Below are 20,240 nucleotides of genomic sequence, written 5' to 3' on the forward strand. Positions count from 1 at the left end.
TTAAGTTTTTATTTCACGTTTTCTTTAAATAACAATTGTATTACACAAACACATATATTCAAAATTAATATAATTTCAGTTTTGACCCAAAATGAATAAAAATCAACACGGCACAGGTAGATTACAAACATACCTACGGAAAAACGTCTACAGATGCTTACAGAATGAAGATGAGGAACAAAAAGATGACGAATGGAAGTTCAGTTCTGGGCACATGAGGATAAATTCACCTGAGACATAAAAAAGAATCTGCCTCATCTCATTTGTTGATTTGTTTGCAGTGGCTTCCTTTCCACTTTTTGCAATTTTATTTCTGCCTGAAATAAAATACAGACAGACATCTACACCAGTATTAAAGGAAAACAAACAAACAGAACACACTGTATGAAATATAGATTTTGTTGTTAGAGCATAAAGCTGTTAAGCTCATGAGGAACAAACTGAACTTTGATGTTCTGTTTGTACATAACACACTAACTTCCAGAAAAAACAACAACATCCGAACACATCATTCCTGTGAAGGAACATCTGATATTTACAATATATACACACACACTCATCTTTCACTATGTACACCTCTCATGCCACATACAGTACGTTTTATTGGTCTTTGTGCTTGGATTCTTGCATTGTCATCCGCTCTACAGTTGGTCAAGTTCATAACAAGAAACAAAGTGTCCTGGACCTTCAAGGACACTGTGTGGACCTGATTTTCCATCTCAAGGTGTCAAGCAGACAGACAATAACTCCTTTAACCCTCTGATTAAATTAAAAAAAAAAAAAATTATTGGGGGCAAATGCATATGAAGCCAACAATCCATTTGAACCCCATGCAATCAGCCAATTAGTTTGTGCAGCACTTTGTGCAGTTTTCTTCTTGGGGGCTTGGGGGATGGGTATAGACAACAGGACAGCTGCGTAGCAGGCCAAGGCGAATCCTCTGGCCAAGGGGTAGCAAGCTCTCAGCTGGCGAACTGCTGGTAGAAAGCGAGCTTGACTCGTTCAATGTGGTGACACAGTTTGATAGCTGGGCCCAACTTCAGGTCCATACACTCCTGAACAGTCGGCAGGTTAAGTAACAGCAAAGCTTGTCCATCAATCTCCTGCAAAACATTGGGAGGGGGAGGAAATGGGTGGACTTCAAAGTTAGAGAATCTAACATAGGTCTAACATATCTACATAGGTCTCATGTTCATGTGAAGGAAAAATAACTTTTTACATACAATTATGTTTAATGAGCAGGGCAAAGGCTTAGCAAAACATTTCTTAAAACCTCAAAAAATAAAGCAACAGAAAGTGTTTCAGCCTAAAATACAAAACATAGTGGTTCCTAGTGCCAAAAAGACTAATCACAAAGATCTTGATGCTTTCTTCTTTAGCTAGTAGTCGGATTGCTGGAATCCTTTTCACTTAAAGCGGGATGATTATATTGAATTAAGTTTTAGTTTTTCATGCCAGTTTTAGTCCTGACTTAATTAAACACTAAATTACACACTTATACCCTCTTGAGTTTGTTTTTGAAAAAGAGTTTCCCACTGAGTACCCTATAACAGTACCTTGAACCACACATTGAAGACAAAAAAGAGCACAGACTGTTGACACTATACCCTAAAATAACCTCTGTGGCTGACTGACGTACCTGGTCCATGAAGATGCGTGCCAGCGGAGCACAGTCTGTTGTCCTGATGAAGCGCGCCACGTCCGTCACACTCCACTCCAGTGGGCTGCTCTCCAAGCACAGTTTCTGGGGGGCCTCGCTGCGGGGGCTCTGTGGAGAGACAGACATCGGGCACTCAATGAGGCAGCCAGCCTAGAGGTCCAGTTGGGGAGGCATTTGACCCTGAACCTCTGGATTAAAAAAAACAGGGTTCCCACTCTAACTCAAATGTAAAATTTCATGACTTTTCCCTGACAAAAAAAAAAACTGAAATTCCATGATCTACTATATAATGAATGGTATAATTACTGACCAAATATACCGACCAGATTTCAGAGCAGCTGCAGAGCATTCAAGAATATTTTACTTTTTTGTGGGAGATGAATAAATGGGCATTGAATAAACAAAGTTGGGCTAACTACTCAAACAGCTAATAACCAGATATACAACAATTCTGCTGGGAAATATATTTGTATTAATGTATTTGGCAAGTAAATTTAAACTGCTACAACACAACTGATATTCCATGACTTTGCCCCAAAAATGATCAAATTCCCTGACTTTCCACGTCTGGAATAGACTTTCTAAAATTCCATGATATTCCAGAAATTTCATGACCCGTGGGAACTCTGAAATACTAAAATAAAAATTTTAAAATAAATAAGTCTATCACTCAACAAGGTAGTCATTGGGTCTGTCCGAAACGGAAGGCAGCTGTTTGCTGCCTCGCTCCCATCAGCTGTCAAATGAGTCACTTGCAGGCATCAAGGTACCAGCTATGGATTTGTTTTGGACGGCCTAGAAAGTTAGCCACACAGAACACCGTTGCCAGGATACCATAAAGCAGCCTATCCAGCTGTTGCCAATTACCAACACCTGGTCTATCTTAGAAGGCAGCATTTTATAGAAATATTTGATTCGGACATGCCTCGATGCCTTGCTGCCATCGGACACCATCATAGAAGGCAGGATTTTTTCCGTCTCAGACACAGTCACTTTCTTTTTAATACTCTAATGCCAAAAGTCAGTTTTATATGGTGACATGTTGAACAACAGAAAACATAAAAAATGGTGCCGGCAATTGATACAATCCCCTCCATACACCCAGCAAGTTGTAACAAGAAGTTGTAACAGACAAGGTTCAGATGACAGGAAGTGACTGACCTTCGGCGAGGGCGGGCGGTTCTCGTCGTCAGAGTAGGAGGGAGAGCGGGCTTTGCGTCGTCTGCGAGTGGGCCGCGGCGTCTCAGGAGGGGAGGGCGAGGGTGTCGGCGGCTGGGACTTCTTTTCGGAATACTCAGAGTCATCTTGCAGGTCATCCTGATTCTCCGACCCAGAATCCTCGCTCAGGGAATCATCCTCGTCAAGATCCTCTTCCTCACCGCTGCCCTGTGGAGTGACAGCCAACAAAGGGGGCGTCAAAACGACCGTTTTAGTTGTGTGTATCAGCACATTAGTAGTGTTACACGCTTAGTACAGTGTTTTTTCTTAATTTCAGGCAGCCTAGTGAACAAGAATGTCTCTCCAGCCTAGTGAACAAGAATTTTACTCCACAGTGTGCTTCTATGGGGAAGGGGGTGTCTAGCTGTCATATACAGCATTACCTGTGGGGAGCCAGCAGGTGTGTTGTCGACGGAGGCTGTTCGCCTCTTCTTGTGAACAAACAGCTGTTTCCTCCTCTTCCTCCTCCTGCCCAGCTTCTTGCCGCCACCCTCCAGGTTGGAGTGTCCCCCAGGGGGTCTGCCCACACGTCTGCTCTTCTTCTTACCATAGTAATATGCTGCAAAGGACATCGAATAATGTTACCTTAAACTTCCTAATTTACCAAACAGTCTAGCTCGAAGTGACTCACAGCGCACTGCAAGCATCCATTTTATTAGCATGTGTGGTCCTTGCATATCAAACAAATTACCTTATTGTATGTGACACACACACACACACACACACACACACACACCGTTGTGCTCTTGAGCAAGGCACTCAACCCCAAGTTGCTCCGGGGACAATGTAATCCCTTGTAATATAGCTGATATGTCACTTTGGTCAAAACGTGTCTGCTAAATGTAATGTAATGTAATATATATATATATATATATATATATATATATATATATATATATATATATAATGTTGACTATGTATATACACAAAACATATATAACATAAATATGTTGACCATAAATTGACCCCTTGAAAATGGCCACATACTGTATTTGGTCTTGGTAAGCACAGAACAATTCTCAGAGCAGCGTTCCAGAACCATCCGTGGGCCAAACAGGTTGGGGCAGCACTCCAGCTTGATGCAGGTCTTCCTGCAGAATTCAGCCACCCGGTCGGCGGTGCGAACAATCTCCACTGTGGCTCTGTAAGTCTTGCCCTTATACCTGTAGGCCAGATAAACAACTGCTGGTTAGAAATGTCACGGTCAATTTAGCATGGAAAACACCCACACCACAGTCCAAACCCAACTGGCTTTTGTCTTTTGATATTTCAATGCAATTGTTCAGTTTGGTTGTTAGCTCTTTTCAGGGCAAGGAATTAAAAAGTCATGGCAGACAGCTGAATAACTGCATTGTCAGGATGTTGCGTCACTTGCACAGAGGTGCAAGGCAGAGGTGAATGGCTGGCGAGGCCAGCCGAGGATGGGTCTGAATGAATGGATGCAATCTTACTTGGCCTTCAGAGTCTCGCCGTGACCGTTCCAGCGGCCCTCCTGGTCCAGTTGCAGTTCTCTCAGCACACGGCTTGGCTTGTAGCCCGAGTTTATCAGCAGAGTCAACACCTGAATGGTGAGCGTGGGGAATGGATAAGAAAGCCAGGGCAGGTTGAGAGCAAAAATTAAAGCACATGTGTAAAAGACAGAAAACCACAAAAACAACAACAACAAACAAGACGTTTTTAAACAAATCATAAACATAATTCAACACTTAATACTAACTATTCATTCAGTTCCGTTCCCATGGCAGGCTTGCAGAACTCACCTCCTTCAGCACTAGAACACAGTTCCCCGGCCCCACACACTGGGGAAGCTCCGCAATGCGCCCCTTGTTGAGGTATGGCCCAGAGAAGCAGCGATGGTTGAAGTAGATCTTTGGACAACAGTACTTCCCATTGGCTTGTCCAGCTATGGCACACACAAAGCACAAATACACACACGCTTAATCAATCCTTATCTCAAAATGTCAAGCACAGGAGTTTAAGTGAGGCCTGAAAACATTAAAAATGTATAAGCAGCGAAACCTCTTAGCCAAATTTGAAGCAGTTATTTTAATATTGATCAGGGGGTAATTGATTTTGAATTTCAGTTTTTAAGCGATTTTTCCTATGGGAAAATAACATGGGGATTTTGAATAATCGCACCTGTTAAACGTTTTGCCCTACACACTTTTGTCATTACTTCGAGTGGGTTTTGTGACCTATTGTACGTTATGAAGGGGAACTTTGATTTGCTACATGGGAGCTAACTTGCAGTGCAACCTGCAATAAGTAGTTAACTCTGGTTATCTCCAGGATCTCCTTATATAGGCAAAGATGTCAACTTTGGGTTCTTTTTGGAGCCAAACTTCAGAGTCTATTATTCCACTTACAGCACACAAATTACCCTCTGTGAGTACAAACTGTCCAGGGACTTTTATTTTAAACGGTCATCGGCCTAGACACCAAAGTTTCAAAGAACTTTTATTTTGACGCACCGCCTCGGCATGGCAAAACGTAGGCTAAACATGCAAAAGTGCCTATTTCACTTAGTACTGATGTTCTGAACACTATACTTTCAAAAATAAATGTCACATGTAAGCAGTTTGTTCAACTTAAACATCTACCCTCATGCTAACTTTACTGTCAAGTGATATGACTGATGACTAGCTTGTAATAATACTTTAAAATCACAGGTAATGTTAGCGTTATCAGAGACTTTCTAATGGAGACACAGTACTCAAAATATCCTCCATAGAAATGCATGGGGCTAGTTTGTAACGCCAATATGGCCGTTGTCTACACATATCCCACCCCTTCCTCGGCAAAACGTCGACATGTGAATACATTGAGCAAATCATGTGGTGTGATGTGAATACATTGAGCCAATCATATGGTGTGTTGTGAAGACATCGTGCCAATCATGTGTTGTGAACTCGCCGCTGGAGCAAGGTTGGTGTCGTGAAGCCTTGCGCACGCGCATTTCTGCCGAATAGGATGCCCAAATTGAGTGCCCAAAAAGCGTTGCAATATGGCCGCCGAGTGGAGGGACTTGTCTAAAAGGACTTTGGCGTTACTATGCACCGATTCGTTTCTATGCACCGACTCACTTGGGCTACACAGGCTTTTGACTCACCAGAGTGATTACCTAACATAACCTTCATGTAGATATCCTGAAGAATGAGAGTCTGCGAGGATTTGATGCACTTAACTTAGTCACTGACTCAAAAACAAAACAATTTCAAGATGACTATGTTGTGGTTTTTAAAACCCTGCGGACACCCTGAGTTATATACAATTCTCTTCTCAATTTTCAAATCCTGAAAGGGCCTGGCCAACACCTGCATTCAAGCATATTGCCAGGGAACATTAAGCCCTGCAAGCATGAACAAAAGCTGAATGTTGTGGTACTATACTAATGAAAATGTAAGGGCACTCACCGGTGTCTGCCTGCATGTTCATCTGCTGCTTGAGGGCATCAGTAAAAGAGTCTTTGGGTGGGACTCTAGGAGAGCAAACTCAGAATTAGATACTAGAGCAGGTGTAATTAAATATAGAGCCATTTCATAAATCATGCGAAACACAAACAATGATACAAAGCACAAACATTATGGTCATGATAACACACACACACAAACACACACACACACCCGAATATTTACTGCTGTACTGAATTATTATTGTCCCTACTGCACAGTCTCCGAACTCACACACAGTCTTGAGAGCATGTGCTGCTCATTAAATAATAATAATAATAATAATAATAATAATAATAAAAAAAGAAAAACATTAGCAAAACTGCTCATTATACAGCATATTAATTTCTGGCATTTTCTCCAAGGGTTTTTTTTTTTTTTTTACAGAAGATGAAAGAAAATACTTTTTCACATTTTTTAAATACCAGGAGGCACGCGCGCACCACACACACACACACACACACACACCCACACACACACACACCCACACACACACACACACTTCCCCATTGTACAACGTACTGTTTCTCAGGCTGCACCACAGCAATTTTCTTCTGCTTCTCCACTGTAATAAAAAGATAAAGAGCACATTAATAAAACATTCATCATTGACATTTCAGAACATACTCTCTGACGCCTGCTCATAAAGCCTGACAACTGCTTGTGCTATACACTGTTATTATGGCCATTTATATTTTTCCTTCCATTTATTTTTGTAGTTAATTACTAAGGCACAATCACAAATTCAAATTCAATTCAACCACTTAGAAATGTATTTGTGTGTATTTATTGTGTGTGTGTGTGTGTGTGTGTGTGTGTGTGTGTGTGTGTGTATTCAAAACTAACCCCGAGGCTTGCGTGGGAACTGCAGTGGGTAACCATTTGTTTCACACCAGCTGACTGGGAAAATGTCCATGGAGTCCACATGAGCAATCACCTCTGGGACTGGCTGCGTGAGCCCTGCAGCAAAGAGACAACAGACAAACGCACACACAGTGGCTTAGTATCACAGCCATGGTTGTGAGATAATGGTGTCGGACATTTTGGCAGCAGGGGATGAGAAAGATGGTTTACCAGATGCTAAACTCATCCTCACCTTCCAGTCGGAGCCAGATATGGTGACCTTTGCCCTTGGTGACAGTTGCCACGTGGATATTTTCAGGACAGAGGGGATTGACTGCCTCCAGCATCATGGCCTCTTTGAAACACTGATCAGATGGCTCCTGAGGGGATAGATAGCAGAGATCAGCAATATCAGGACCACTGACTGTCACCATACAAATACAGTAGATAAAGGTCTTCCATGGTAATGCTGAATATGTAAAGGCTGTCTAAATATCAAAGTGTGTGTGTGTGTGTGTGTGTTACTCACAGGTGGGAAACACTGTTGGGGAGCAGCCTCTGCTTCATGTTGCTTAAGATAGTCAGCCCAATCAAAGTCCTGCCCCTGGAAACCTGGAGACCGACCACATTAAATATGACAACTCCATCAGTGTGGACAACACCATAACAGAGGTCTAAACAGGAGATGTCTCCACATGCTTAATTCATGTGCAATATTACTCTACCTCATTATTAAAACATTTTTAACTAAAATACTTTTTTAGACTTTTTTTTAACAGGCAATGGGAAATCTACACATACATTCATTAAAACGCCATTCAAAGTTCAATCCAAACCAAAGATCTTACAGCAGAGTGCTCTAGAATCTTTGATCTAAACTGACAGTGACAAATATGCATTACATTTGATCAGCAACTAATCTCTCTGGGAATCAAACCAAGACCTTGGATCTATCATCTGCGTGTGTCAGAGAAGTTTACATGCACCAAGGACTTCTGGTTTGACAAATGGCAGAGTAGGTTGCAAACCGGGATTACTCTTTGACCAAATTCCTTTTAAAATCCGTCTAATATAACGCATCCATCGGCGCAATCGCTGAATTTTGCCGGCAACATGAAGAAGGGAAAAGAAAGCAAGAAAATGGCCCAAACGAACAGACCAACAAGATAAAGATACATGCACCAAGAGTATATGTGAGCACGGAGCAAAGTCACGGAGGCTGAAAGTGAGACGTGAATACGCACCAAGAGGGGGGCTCAGCCTCACGCCGCTCTTCAGGCTCCACTGGGCGGGGAAGATGCCCGGGCTGTCCCTGTGGCAGAGGAACACCCGGCTCTTGGCGTCTTCACGCAGGTCATCTATCTCTACGAGGAAGTACTGCACTCCGAACACCTGGGGACAATCCAGACAAAGGCACAGACAATGAGGAACTTCACGGGGTTTTTCAATCTACACTATTTATAATATGATGCTCTGAGCAAACCATGTGTTGTGCTCATGGACACATTTTTAAAAGTTCATGTGCAATATTACTTTAAGGGGGCTCCCTTAAAATCACTTGCCTTAACCAAGTTAACAATTCATAATTCCTCACTAAAGTGTACATTTGTACATATGGCCAGAATAGCACACACATATCTGCAGCTCTAGAGTGAAAGACTTGGCTTAGACGGGAGCAGTGCTTGCTGTTTTGAATCAACTGGAGGTAGGGATGTAACGATATGTGAAAGTTACAACCGGTTGAGAAATGCAAGTACGTTGTCCAACAATAAATAAATAAATCATAACATTATAGCTCTTTCATTGTAGAGCTACACATACTGTATGTGCAACTTTACCAAAGACAAAGAGTAGCCTACAGAAATACCTTACACCCTCTCCTTGGCCCTGTCTCTCTTTTCAATGGACACACCCCTCAGCACGCAAACATTCACAATCAATTGTGCAAGCAAGGACTGTTGTTGCTAAATTGCTATTAACTATCTGGTTAGCATTATTAGCACGCTGCACAAATTTGTTAAAAACTGTTGCGTTCAAGTTGACTGCTAAGTTCTTATCATCTTAATCCCAATGTAAATGGAAACGTATTTTCCCAGGCTCAAAAGAGCTTGTCCCAATGAGAAAAAGTATCACTTTGTGTCACGTGGGGAAACTGAACAGTCCAACCAGAGACTATCATGAGGCAGCCTTTTCGGCTACTTTGTTTACAATATTTCCAGGCTTCAACCAGTGCTGCTGACAGCTGAAGCAGCAAGAGACAGAAAGAGGCAGAAAGAGCTCTTGGAGCCTGTCGTAGCTTAATAGTATTTATTTTCTCTTGCTATTTATTAAAATATTTCTTGATCTTTCTTTCCTCACACTTGCACAGAAAAAGCTGAACACCAAACAAAATTTCACTACATGCTTTACGTTAGTATTGCTATGTATGTGACAAATAAACCTCCTTGTATCCTTGTATTGTGTGCTCTCGTGAATAAATAATCAGAAATACAGTATTCTTTATTTTTATATCAGTAGTTTGTACTGTATAACAATATAATATTATTATAAAAATATTATAATATTATAGGCTACATAGCCCTATATGCCCTCTCTCCCGATCAGACACCATATTTCCTGCAGGAAACACTGAGTGCAGCTTAACAACAACAACAAAAAAAACAGAAAATCGCTTAACTTAAAATTGTGAATCGTATCGAATCGTGAGTTGAGCACCTAATCCCTAATTGGAGATGTCAGTGAGGTAAAGGATAAGATGGGGTCAAAGGTCATGTGGTGGTGTGCAAGCGGACTACCTTCTTGACTGTGGCAGGACTGATAGTGAATGGAGCTGCAGGGTCTACTGCCTCCAGTTTCATTCCCTCAGTGAAACTGTGAGAGCTGATGGCTGGCCGGTCCTTCATAGAGAGACAAAACCAAGCGTGCACACACACACACAATCATTATAGCCTTGGTCACAGACATGCAATGATCAAAGATAAAAAAAAATCTGTTAGTCACCACACTGCTTTGTACTGTTTCAGCTATGTCTAAGGTCACTGCTACCATTACACAAATCACCATGATTAGAAAGACCATTCTTACCCTCATTATCAGGGTACATTTGCTGAACAGGTCTTGTACAAGGGCAAAAAGGTTTCACATTGTTTTAAACTGAAATAGCACTTTATTTCTAAATTTACCCTCAGGCTATATAAAACACTGTATATCGGTATTAATGGCCCGTTCCATGACACAGCAGGTGGCAATCATGTAAAAAGATCACTCTCTAGAAATAACACTCTTCTCCTGTACCATTGTTGCACTTGCTGTTCTCTACAGTGCCACAATGAGCTGTAAAGTAATTACTCTGTCAAATATGAGATAACGATGGTAAGTGAATGCTCTCCACACATAGCATTCATTAATCAAATGATTTATCTTCAAAACCCACTAAATACCACTACCTACCTATTGGAGCCTAATAAATAAAATTTAAAAGAAAAGTGGTCCGATGGATTTAGAGCGTTTTGCATCTGAACTCTTCATATGTAGGCTATACATCTCGTACTGTGCTAATTCAGTAATTTATTTACAGCATGGCTATAGACTAACTTTAGCTGATGACGAGGTTAAAGGAAGTAATATTTTTCAGTCTTGGCTGGCAGCAGAACAAACATTATAGAAGATGAAAATATATATTTTTTTTTTTAAATATCTGTGTCTAAAAAAATGGCAAAATGAACTACAGGCAAATATAATCAGAAGAGAGCTCATACTAAGGTAAAGACTACAGCTTAATGTGCCTTCATCCCTCGTATTTTCTAAGAACTTGTCTTGTTAATATTAACAACACAATCAAAGGATGTGATCTACTGTATATTTTAAATAATTGCACAGGATGGATAAGACCAAACAACCTTCTCCTCCTTCTCCATGAAGTTTGCACACAATACAAGACCCATGATTGGGGGTGGGTGCATTCAAGAAGCTTAAAAAAAAGGCATTATGTTAGCCAAAGCTAACCTTCTGGAACACCTCCGTGATAGTGGAGTCCTGGGGCAAAGAGCTGATTGTTTGTCTGACCTTGTCCCACTCCTCCTCAGTGCGCAGAGGGAGCAGTGCTGAAAACACACACACACACTTTTTTTTTAAAGACTCCAGTTTAACCCATTCAATATTTACCCAGTTAATCACAGATCAAAGCACCTTTGGACTGTGGACCCTAACCCTGGCTCATTCAGCACGTGACGTGATGTGATTTGATGCGGAGCGAGTGACCACTCACCAGCCGGGGGTCTGAGCGTGCAGCCAGTCTCCTGGGCCCAGCCGGGCAGATGGAGCAGAGGGCTCAAGTAGAACAGCCACAGGGTGGCGTCGGTGTCGGGGAGAGCCTCGGCGCCGTGGTAGCGAAGCCGCAGCCGCCCGCCCACGTTGTCCTCGATGATGACGGCCCAAGCTACCGCTGCGTCACGGCTGTCCTGCAGTTCCAGGCTGGTGCCGGAGGCCAACAGGTCCAGCGGGTTCAGCACATGCTGCGCCTACAATCAACAAATTGAGAACATTTCAAATAGACTCAAGCGTCTGAAAATCAGTCCAACAGTCATTGTTTTCGCATGCGTCATTTTTGTAAAAATATTTAAACATCTTAGCGCTCATGACAGAGTATGGCTGCTGGCTGATTATGGCAACAATCATAATCATGATTGTTTTGGTCAAAATTCACACATTTATAACAGCACATAGTCTATTGCAGATGCATTACATGGTGATTACATATTGTGGCATATAAAGGCATTTTGGATTAAATCCAGTGACAAGTTCGCTGATAGAAATGCCCTTTTCTTGAGAATTATACTCATGTTTGTAGGCTTGCCTACATCTCTGCTTGTTTATCTGCACTAATTGGCTCTCCGTCACAGCATATTAGCAGCTTTTCTCTTTCTCCTCTCCTAGACATCTTTTCATTAGTTATCTTTTCTTGACTCTGCTTTAGCTGCCACAGCAGCACTGGTTGAAACCACTGGTTATAGCTGGATGGCTAATATTTAAGTTAATCACGCAGGCTATGGTGTTTAGTTTCCTCACATGTTTTCTAAGCTTGCACCTTTAAATGTAATGTTTTCTCCTCTGGGTCTTGGAAAATACGTTTCATAATCCATTGGGACTGAAGGAACAAACAACCAGTGTTAATGATCTAATCGTAATGTTCGCGCTTGCCTGATGTTATCCATTTGCACTAATAGAAGTAATTGACAAGCTGTGCTGATTTAAAAAACAGGCGTATTTTTACGTCGGATTAGTCATCTTGCCATAACTTCTCTGTGTAGTTTGGTCACCTCGATTGACAGTAATAATAACAAACTTAGCAGTGAATGCGCTAGTTACAGTTTCGGCATGGTTCATGATGCTAGCTATTAGTGAACCGACTGTACGTGTACACACACACACACAACCCAAAACTGAGTTGAGAGCAGCATAAAAAGGAATGTCTGGATGACTTACCCCTTCCAGCAGGTGGGCAGGGGCACTGCAGCTGTCTGAGAGGGCTTTCTCCAGCAGGGCCTCCCAGTCAGGGTGCTTCTCCCGCACACCTACCAACACACAGAGTTCAAAGGTCACACCCAGGAGAACAATCAAACTGAAAGAGGAAAATCTGATAACTACTGTTGACATTATTCAAAGAAAAAAAAAATAACAATAAAGGTTTTTGGGTGAAATGCAACCTTTCAAATTACTCATTATCACATTGTATTACAATTCTGCCTGAATTAAATACTTTGACTTTTAAGATTAAATTTAAACTTAAAATTTACAAGCAATATTCCTTTAAAATATATATTAATTTCCCTTGAGATACAAACTCTGTAAACTGTGTTATCAATCTGTTTCAATACAATAAAGAAAACATTCATACCAATCTCAAATAACTAAAATAACACTCTAAATTGTTTCAGACTAACAAACCAAATATTGGCTTAAAAATACTTTAATGGATGAACATGAAACAACAACATATTAAAATACTTGCAGCCATATTTTAAATACATTCTGTGATGTTACAGTTTATGCAAAGCAGAAACAATGCCTATTCCAAAAAGAAACCCTAAAGTGCATGTACTTCTCAGGTGTTACCCTGCCAATTGAAAACGTTACGGCACTTCTGATGTATCTACTTTCAACACATTCCTTTTTTCGAACAGGCTCTTACTGCTTACTAATACTTAAAAACAAATACTTTAGTACTAGCGCTTTTTTCAGGACATTCTAGGTAACACAGATTAATTTTCAAATCAATGCAAATGCTAACAAAATCATACGTTTCCTCTTTCATAGCTAATGCTAATATATATATATATTTATATATATTGTATAAATAAAAAAACATAAACAAACAAACAAACAAATAAACTGCCCTATCATTCCTCACTCACCCTCTGGGGGTCTCACTGGGTGCCCCTGCTGACGGCTCCAGCCCAGCGGGTGAAGGTTGGCTGTCATGATGTCGCACCAGAAGTCGGCGCGCCGGTCGTCCTGGTAACCCTCATAGCGCAGGAGCAGCAGCTGTCCACAGGTGGTGATTATGGTGGCCACCCAGTATGCCCCATCTTCTTCACCCCGCACGCTTACCTCTAGCTTCATGCCAGGGGCCAGTCCTGTCTGAAGGCCCTGGTCCACCTGCACAACGGGGGAAGAGGAAGGGCCATTTAGCAAAGACTACTAGTCGCTTATCATAGTTAAGTGTCTTTATGGGTCTTGAAAAGCGCTATTACTATACTATACGCAATTTTATATGTTTCTATTTATTTTCTCATGAATGATGCTCTGACAGGTAAGCACTTTAAAGCGGCAGTTGGCAAGATTCTTTTGATCATATTCACTGATACCGACACTATGCTCTGACAGAACAACATAAATCAGCCGGTTTTAGAAAAAAAAAACACACTTCTACCTCCACCTAGAGCCTGTTATTTGTTTTGTAAAAATCCACAGCTCCCGGTTCTTCTGGCCCAATCAGAGCAGGGCTGTGTGAAATCTGACTGTTAACCACAGTCTGGTGCGGTCTGGTGCGCACTGACGAGCACAAACTCGATGAGAGGGTGCTCGGTGGTAGTGGGGGAGGGGCATGAGAGTTGTAAACATTCAACATTTTGGCTAAGTCCCCTCAATCTGTTAGCCAACTGCAGCTTTAAATTTTGTTGTACCTGTGACAATGACAATAAAGACCTATTGAGATAAATAAATAAAGACCCTTCCTATTTCGCCTAGCCTTTACAAACTGATAATAAACCACATCGGCAGTCAGGAAAAAAATACTATCTTTCCAACTGCAGATGATTATATGACTATAGGCCTATCTTTGCTGTACCTAAATGTAAACATTCTTTCATTGATTTGATTTGGTTGATTCTGATTAAATGACCGTGTTACTTATTTTCTTTGGGTGCCTAACGTGACCAGGGTTCATATCCCACTTTCTTTCCTTGACTTTATCTGGGTTTGCGAGCAGTTCCTTTCCTTCATACTCCTGGGTTGTTCTCCCCTATATATGGAACTATCTAGATTAATAAAATATAACTTTTTTCTCATGCTTTTGGATGCTTTTTTTTTACAATTCCAAAGAGTGACCTAAATTTCAGTTGTCATTTTATGCAGTAATACTCATTAATATTCACTGGTGAAGACTTATAAAGGCTTCCTTTGTGTAGCAAGGAGTATTCACTTTGACAAGCATTTGGCATGAATTGGCCTTTTGATCACAAAAGAATCCTCAACAGAGTTTTTTCCCCTAACTTTGTTAAATTAAAATGATGGCATGACTTCGAACATGATGGCAAACTTTCAACTATACCACAGCCTTTAAAAATCAATCTCTACTGGCATCTCTCACTGTTCTCTGAATTCTTCAACTATCTTCCTCTTCTCTCTACGGAAATCATACTCAGCCTGTTTGAAAGTACAGCATTGATTCAAATTAGCTGAGGGACACAGACCTCCAGGACTTGGGAGTAACCACAGTTGTACAGTGTAATTTTAATTTATTTGCTGTAAATGGCTGTAATACAAGCATATCTATGTGGGCTAATGCTAAAGGATAATCGTTACACTAAGTTGTATACTTGATCTCTGCTCATATGAACATTTTAACAATAAATGATCATTAACATTAATAATCATTCACTGTTTTTTTTTTTTAAGAAAACATTCATGTATTATTAGTATTATACATTCACCACTAGGATGAAGATTGCAGAATAAGATATACTGTGCCAATTATGTCACACTTTGTGGCTATCGGGTCTTTTTTTGTGACCACTTTTATGTTTTCCTTTAGAAATGGCCTTAATGGGTCCACCATTTTGGACACCCTAAAGAGAGTCTGTACCAATTCTGATACTTCTATCCACCACATAACAATCTGGCACCTTTTTTGAGGAGAATTCCTCCTACTAATATGGTTTTAAGGACTTTTTTGGAAACAACTGAGCTCATACAGACAAAACAGAGAATACAGTAGAGAAAAGAAAATAGTACAATACAGTCCCATCTCAAGCACTAGTTTATCCTAAAATGTACTGCATGCATGAAGGCAATAGTCATGAATTTCATTGATGAAATAAGCTAACAAAAAATTGTACTCAAATGACAAGAACACTGACTGGTATCCACAGCAACAATCATCATTGTGCAACCCAGTGAAGCAGAAAGTTAACACAGAAACATTGTATATACTCCCCCTCGTAGCATTTGATGTTTATGAGCTCATGAGATGATTACATGGTCTTTGATTAACACTAATAATACATGTTGGTCTCCAGTGGTGAGAAACGTCTGATTAGGCAGAGAGGATCTAACTACTCAAAGATACAGATGGTGTATTTGGGGTTGCAATAGCAAGCTTGTTGTTTATTTAGTAATATTGAAACAACATTGTGGTTAGCCAGGACATGTAAAACACTGCAGGGTGACCGTGTGAACCACTGCATTTCAGAGGGACTGTTAAATACATGTTCTATTGTCTCAGCAGCAGTTTAGAAAAGTCCTTTCCCCAACACATCACTAAACTAGAGGGAAACGTAGAATGTGGGGGTGCATATAATCCACAGGGATCAAGGAGCTCACAAGAGCATGAATGACAAAAAGGAATAATTACCTATGAATAGATACACTTTCTGAGAATAGACCCATACAAGTTGCATGCAAAGGTTCTGTTTTGATTATCAAATGTTACTGGACAAACTGATATAAGAAAAAAAAAAAATATTTTCAGGAAAGTAACAGATAGCTAGCAGGGCATTTATTTCCTTTAGATTTACAAACAAAAGACAAAATGTTCATGTCTATAGTATGTCTAAAGTATTTCAACTTTCTACTCTGAATAATAATGCCAAATAATGATCTTTCTTGTCCACACACGGCTCCTACTGACTGTACTCACATGTTTAAAAGCATGATGAGGGACTGACAAGGTGCTATTCTCCTCCAGGTATTCATCCCAGTTGAAGTCACACACATCCTGACCAGAGTCACCATCTGTGAGAGATTGCAGGAAATGAGGTCATTTTATTCTTGGCAGAAAGCATAATGGATGGACAATCGTCCTGCCGCTCCATTGGAGTGCAGTAACTACACCTACTTAAGAGCGATTACACGGAACACTCACGAACACACACACACACACACACACACACACAAAATGCCATGCTCCATCAGCAGTGGTTCCAACAAAGAGCAGTGAAAGATGTTGCAGTGCTAAACTCACCAGACTCCAGTGGCTCATGGCTCATGTTGGCTCCCCCTACAGACGGTCTCACAGCTGTTGCAGACAGAGGGGGCGTGGGGGGGGACATATCAGTGAGGTTAAAATCGAATATGAACAAAGAGAGAGAGACTTGAACATCTCCAAAAGTTTATTTTAACGGTTATCAAAACCCCTGTGAGAACAAAAATCATGCTCATATCACTACACATTGAGCAACCTTGGTGATGCATAATGTTGAAAAAATAAGCTTAGTTAATATAGCCAAATCCAAAAACTTCCTATCCAACACTCCACATGTTAACATAGTGGAGAAAAAGAGCAAAACGGCAGTATACAGAGGGGGATATCCAGTGATGATCTGAGAATGGGGTGGACACTTGCCTCATTTACTATAAGTGTGTGTGTGTGTGTGTGTGTGTGTGTGTTTTTTGTGTGTGTGTGCATTGTAAAGAGATAGAAAAGAGGGAAAGTTCTTGACATAGGCTTTGACCAATTACGAATGAAACTGATAACAGAAGGTCTGTTTTCTGATCTTAAAAATAAAAAATAGACAGAAATCAGCTTCCAAGACCATCATATCCTATTGAAACCTTAGATATGAGTGCAATTCTGTCTACTCAATATATCAATATATAAAATATGGTTCTAGAAAACTTTAAATGATTCATAAAATCAAATATTATTATTAATAATAATAAAAAAAAAACATAATCAGCATAGCCTTCACCTGAACTATCAAATTGCTATACGATTATCTGATTATTCACAACAAAAAACTATAATAAAAAGGAAGTTTGATTGCAATGAACATCTGCTTCATCCTACATAGGCCTACATTTCAGTGGTGCAAAAAACAAAAATGTGTTCCTCCAGTCAAATTCAACATGAGGGTTGATATTGGAGAAAATTCTTGTTCCCCATACATTTGTGTGCAAAGAACAATGCGAGCCATCTACAGAAGTAGATGTGTGATCTGTCATGTTTTTTTGTTTTGTTTTTTTAAGAGATGCGCTAGCTTCAATGATGATCTATTCAGACAGTTGAGCTGTCAAACAGTCTTTGTTGAGCCTTGACGTCTCTATTAAAACTGAGACCGGAGTGGGACGGCTGGTGTGTGACAGCCCCTTGGTGTCCGCGACCCTAGAGCTGGGCTGGGATCAGCTCATTCAACCCCCCCAGACCCCTCAGCCGCCAACTCGCCCCTCCCGAAAAACCCCACAACTATGTCGGGATCAGGAGAGACAGCCAGCATGGAGAGGCACATTGTGCTAGAGGTCACACTTGTTTCCAAAAGGCAAGACAATGAAAAGAGCAGTAGGCTATGGCCAGTTAAATAAGGACCTGTCCATCAGATTTTGCTGTTAATTACAATAAATAACTTGGGGCACATTAGTGATAGGCTACACTACAAGTCCCAGTTCAGTCCGCGATTCATTGTAAACCCCAAAAAACGTTTTGTCAAATCCCGCAGACTGCTCAGGGACCTGTCCGTTCAGTATTGGCTTCATGTTTTCCCATAATCCTGAATCTGTGCATTTGATGCATAGTGGCTCGGACCGAACCATTTGATTCAAGCCAAATCACATGTGTTTCGGGAGCACGGAATGAGGGGAGCAATTTGATTGTCCGTTGAACGCTAATATCAACCTTTCGCGCACTGCATCTTTAATTAATAGAACACCCTTCCCCGAACATGTAGAAACACACCACCACTGTCGGTGAGAACCAACACCTGTCCAACGATGCAAGTAGCCCACGACCATTTTCTTGCGTCTGCTCTTTCATTCAAAGTGCTAGCTTCACCAAAAGCACGTCTGATGTTCGACCACTGACAATAAGTTCCCGGGTAGTTACTATCCATTTTCTTCATACAGAGAGCAAACATCAGGTTCAGTATGACCTGCTATATTAGGTCAAGTGTTAAAATATTGCAGTAACATCAAACGCGGTTCCCGGTATAACGGGTAGGCTACACCTCGAGTTTACACGCAAACAAGCTTGGGAAGTTCGGAGGCAGACATCAACACAAAATATGCGCAGACCACTGACTTCTGCCGCTATCTATAGAGTGACAGTAGCATATGCAATTACAAACTAGTAGCCTGACTAAAAACAAATGTTACACAAATTGACTGGTTAGGTGAAAGTTTAGGCATAATTGGCCAACTTTTAAAATCATGTTTTTCTGCTTTCCACTTTTAAAATGTTTTAAAATCTATTTAATTCCCCTTCTCCAACATGCCGACACATTTGGACTATTACAAGTGGTTTGGATAGCCCAGCTATTTGCACGTACTCAAACCATTTGAATTTAAAATAAACCACTGCAATGTCAAGAGACTGCCATTTATTTATTGCTCATGCACAATGGAAGTAACACTGCTGACTAACACCAAGATAGCCTAATGCAAGTTATATAACTTAGGGAGTTCGTGCACACTGTGTAGGCTCTGTGTATGTCCGTTAAACAGTGAATGTCGAAATAAAGACAGCAAGTTAACGTTAATTAAGAAGTTTGATCAGACCATTGACTGAAACTGAAATAAAAACAACTTCAGACTCGTCTGAAGGACTTGGCGTTATACAATAACGTTACATCACTGCAATGTCAAAATGTGGAGCTGCACACATCAGATATGTTATTAAGACAGTTATGAGTATTTTATAAAGACATGGTTGTAGGTGGATTCCGATCCAATAAAAACGCAATGTTCGGCTACACGCTAGCAAGATATAAGCCCACAGCAATTCAGACATTCGCGCCGATTATCCAACTTTCATGCCGGAAGATAAAGGAGAGAGGAAGATATCAAATGTTCAATAAACAATTTAGTAATTTATATTGTTTATCAAAATGCAACATAGCTGCACAGCACTGACTCCAGTGCGGCTGAATCGGCACATGCTAAAAACGCCTGTAACCAAGTCAAGTTACGGAAACGTCATAGCTTGAGCAATATAGCTAGCAAGCAATAAGGGCGCTTGCACTCAACCGAGCCCAAGTCATCTTTTTTGGAGACGGGAAAAAAGATGCCGACAGCAGTAAATGGTTTGCTACTGCCTTTTGTCGTAAGTTCATATATTACAACATGTAAATATTTGGTAACAAAATGCGTATCTTACCAGTAAGGAGTTTTTCAAGTCGGTTTTAGATGCAGTATCTTTTTCCGCCTAGCCGTTCACGACCTCATTCCAATATGGCACAAACTGCCACTGCGCATGTTCTGCCGCCTAGCTTCACATCCACGTTCTAAGCCCGGGTAGCAGATATTGTCGGCTTTCAGCGAATAAAAAAGACTTGTCACGTCAATGGAAAAATAAGGAATTC

General features: G+C 40.8%; 1 protein-coding gene across 1 annotated transcript; it reads right to left on the minus strand.

Annotated features, from left to right (window-relative positions):
* Positions 1 to 6: 6 nt before the first annotated feature.
* sfmbt1 (Scm like with four mbt domains 1) lies at positions 7 to 20,154 on the minus strand. The gene is made up of 21 exons (XM_042088657.1): positions 20,036 to 20,154; positions 16,913 to 16,966; positions 16,589 to 16,683; positions 13,584 to 13,827; positions 12,655 to 12,743; positions 11,438 to 11,690; positions 11,176 to 11,273; positions 9,966 to 10,067; positions 8,415 to 8,562; positions 7,700 to 7,782; positions 7,424 to 7,550; positions 7,174 to 7,287; positions 6,850 to 6,892; positions 6,292 to 6,356; positions 4,639 to 4,781; positions 4,330 to 4,439; positions 3,866 to 4,041; positions 3,262 to 3,437; positions 2,822 to 3,046; positions 1,640 to 1,768; positions 7 to 1,103 (listed from the first exon to the last, which is right to left on the minus strand). The coding sequence occupies exons 2-21, from the start codon at positions 16,935 to 16,937 to the stop codon at positions 963 to 965; spliced, it is 2,586 nt and encodes an 861-aa protein (XP_041944591.1). The 5' UTR covers positions 16,938 to 16,966; positions 20,036 to 20,154; the 3' UTR covers positions 7 to 962.
* Positions 20,155 to 20,240: the final 86 nt, after the last annotated feature.

This window comes from Alosa sapidissima, chromosome 4, assembly GCF_018492685.1.
Source record: "Alosa sapidissima isolate fAloSap1 chromosome 4, fAloSap1.pri, whole genome shotgun sequence".
Classification (NCBI taxonomy): domain Eukaryota; kingdom Metazoa; phylum Chordata; class Actinopteri; order Clupeiformes; family Clupeidae; genus Alosa; species Alosa sapidissima.

Excerpts from the sequence above, each read along its gene's own strand:
- sfmbt1 (XM_042088657.1), bottom strand. The coding sequence starts at position 16,937 with ATGAGCCATGAGCCACTGGAGTCTG. Across the intron at positions 6,893-7,173 it reads GTTCCCACGCAAGCCTCGGG|TGGAGAAGCAGAAGAAAATT; the intron begins GTTAGTTTTGAA and ends TTTTTATTACAG. Across the intron at positions 4,042-4,329 it reads GGCGAGACTCTGAAGGCCAA|GTATAAGGGCAAGACTTACA; the intron begins GTAAGATTGCAT and ends TCTGGCCTACAG.